Consider the following 2,500-nt stretch of genomic DNA (forward strand, 5'->3'; position numbering starts at 1 on the left):
ACAAGGCAACTTCTGTTAATGAAAGATAAATTTTACATATAACCTATGCCTCGACAAAGTGAAAAGTGATTGCCAGTAGTCTTGATAAGCTAATACTGGATTTTACTTTATGAAAGGCATCAGCCTGAATCTAGGAGATACATGTTTAGATTTGTAATATACTATGGATCAGAGAGTTATATGTTTGAGTTTGAAATATTTTAAAAAATCTAAAGGCAATATGAATTTGAAAGGTGTTAGCATCTCTGGCCTGTTATTACATACAATACATTTAGTGGAGTTTCATCTTAGCACACCCACATTCAAACAAAGAAATAAAATATAGAATGTAACTGGTTGGAAATGCAGTAAGCATTCAGGCATTTATCATTCAGAATGTATAGGAACTGTTGTTTAAGCCTATTTTGTTTTATGTTTAATGAAGTGACAGTCAGATATCTTCTCCAGTGCCATGATTTAAGCACTTCTGTTATGTTGGTTATTGTTAGTTTATAATCTAGGAATATAGCAGAACTTTTCAAAGGTGGGACAAATGTTATAAAAATTACAGACAATGGCTTCTTTTCTCACTATACACAGACCTGACAAATTCTTACATTAAAACTTTTCAGTCCTAAAATCACAAAAAGAGAAGTAAACTGATTTATGCATACCCAATTCCTTTTGGTCACGCAGACACAGTTTGGACGAATCGCAATCAACATTTGTTATGGACGGCATCACCCACAGAACTGGATGATGTATGGGGTGAATGGAGCAGAGATTGTTTTCAATCCATCTGCCACTGTAGGTGGATTAAGGTATGTGTATTGTGGATTTCCATTTTAGTGTTTTCATAAGTTAATATTTCTTACAATGTTAGCAATTTTGTGAGAATTATTGTAATGTAATATCCTTTACAGGAATGGTTGTAATGTTTTAGGGTAATTGTTTTGATAATGGATTCTGAATCTTTTTAATTCAAGATTTTGTTCCTTTAATAACCCTTGATATCTGTTATGTTTTCATAGTCTAGTTGAAGTCAAAGTAGAATGGGAATGTAGTTTTAGTGATAAAACATATTTTTAAGTAATTTTGCTGTGTACATGGGATTGATGTTATGCAGTCTAACAGCTACTGTCATTAATCTAATGAATTTTTCTTCTGTTTTATTGTTTATGGCAGTAGATCTAGAAACATTTTGTCTTTAGTGTAGAATCTTCACTTGAAATGTGTGATTACACCCTTCACTTTTTATCCTTTTATAAAAAATATATAACAATGTTCACTGTGTTCCATTATTACACAATCAGTCATTAATCATTTTGGGTCGGATCATCTAAACCCCAGTTCTTTCCAGTGAACCCATGTGGGGGATTGAGGCCCGAAATGCTGCCATCGCTAACAGCTACTTCTCTTGTGCTATCAACCGTGTTGGCACAGAGACCTTCCCCAATGAATTTACTTCAGCTGATGGCAAAGCAGCACACAAGGACTTCGGCCATTTCTATGGCTCTTCTTATGTTGCGGCTCCCGATGGCTCTCGAACACCGGTAAGTCATAGTACTGGCATCTACATTGCAGTGTTAATGAAATGTTGGTTTATTATTATTATATTATTTGTTGTGGGAGTGGAAAAGTTTATTAGGTTTTAATGGTTATAAGACTGTAATCAAATATTTCTTTTTTGGTAGGTTAAATCTGTTGGTATTCTGTTAATGAGTTTCTATTTTTTCTTGCAAAAATATTTAAAGATGAGTATTTTTATGTTTCTTTGTGGGTGGATAATGTCTTGTATTAAGTTATATTTTTTTCTATGTATTTATTTGTGATCTTTATTCCTGCACATGCACACCCACATAGATGACCAGACATTCTGACACTGTACACAGTTGCTTACACACACACCTACATGTAAACAATGTTCCCTCATCAATTCCATGTACAGAGTTTACATTTGATTACATATTTCAGGGATTGTCAAGGATCCGTGATGGGCTCTTGGTGACAGAGTTGGACTTAAATCTCTGCCGTCAAGTAAAGGACCGCTGGGGCTTTAGGGTATGTGAGGAGAGGGTATTTGGTCAAATCTTTATCAGTTGGCCAGCATGGGACCACTTGTACCATATCCTTGATAGTTAATTATTTCAGAGATCTTAATTAGGTTAGGTCTGTGTTATATGTATTCAGATTTGAGGGATTTACATTCAGGCTAATTTAATTATACATTAGAAGTTTTATTTAATCTTGATAACCTTAATTTTAATGGAAATGATTATAACCAGTGGCTAATATTTGTGTCTACCACAGATGACTCAACGCCTGGACCTCTATGCATCTTCCCTGACTGCAGCCATTCATCCAGATTACCAGCCACCAATTATCAAAGATGTTTGCTAAATGACTGGCTGCTATGTAATTTTTTTCTTTATTTCCTTTTTTGTTATATTTGATGAGGTGGGAGCAGTGCAATCTTTCTTTAAAGCTTCAAGAAACAAATGATGATCATGAAGGGAAATGT

At 34.4% G+C, this 2,500-nt stretch overlaps 1 protein-coding gene across 1 annotated transcript in view; it reads left to right on the plus strand.

Moving 5' to 3' along the window:
* LOC125046600 (beta-ureidopropionase-like) overlaps nucleotides 1-2,500 on the plus strand; it is an 11,676-nt gene that overhangs the window by 9,079 nt on the left and 97 nt on the right. The window contains exons 7-10 of the mRNA XM_047644411.1: nucleotides 676-800; nucleotides 1,340-1,532; nucleotides 1,954-2,040; nucleotides 2,290-2,500. The exon at nucleotides 2,290-2,500 is cut by the window's right edge and continues 97 nt beyond it. Coding sequence (XP_047500367.1) covers nucleotides 676-800; nucleotides 1,340-1,532; nucleotides 1,954-2,040; nucleotides 2,290-2,379 — 495 coding nt within the window. The 3' untranslated portion in view covers nucleotides 2,380-2,500. The remainder of the gene's footprint in view (nucleotides 1-675; nucleotides 801-1,339; nucleotides 1,533-1,953; nucleotides 2,041-2,289) is intronic.

This window comes from Penaeus chinensis, chromosome 39, assembly GCF_019202785.1.
Source record: "Penaeus chinensis breed Huanghai No. 1 chromosome 39, ASM1920278v2, whole genome shotgun sequence".
Taxonomy (NCBI): Eukaryota; Metazoa; Arthropoda; class Malacostraca; order Decapoda; family Penaeidae; genus Penaeus; species Penaeus chinensis.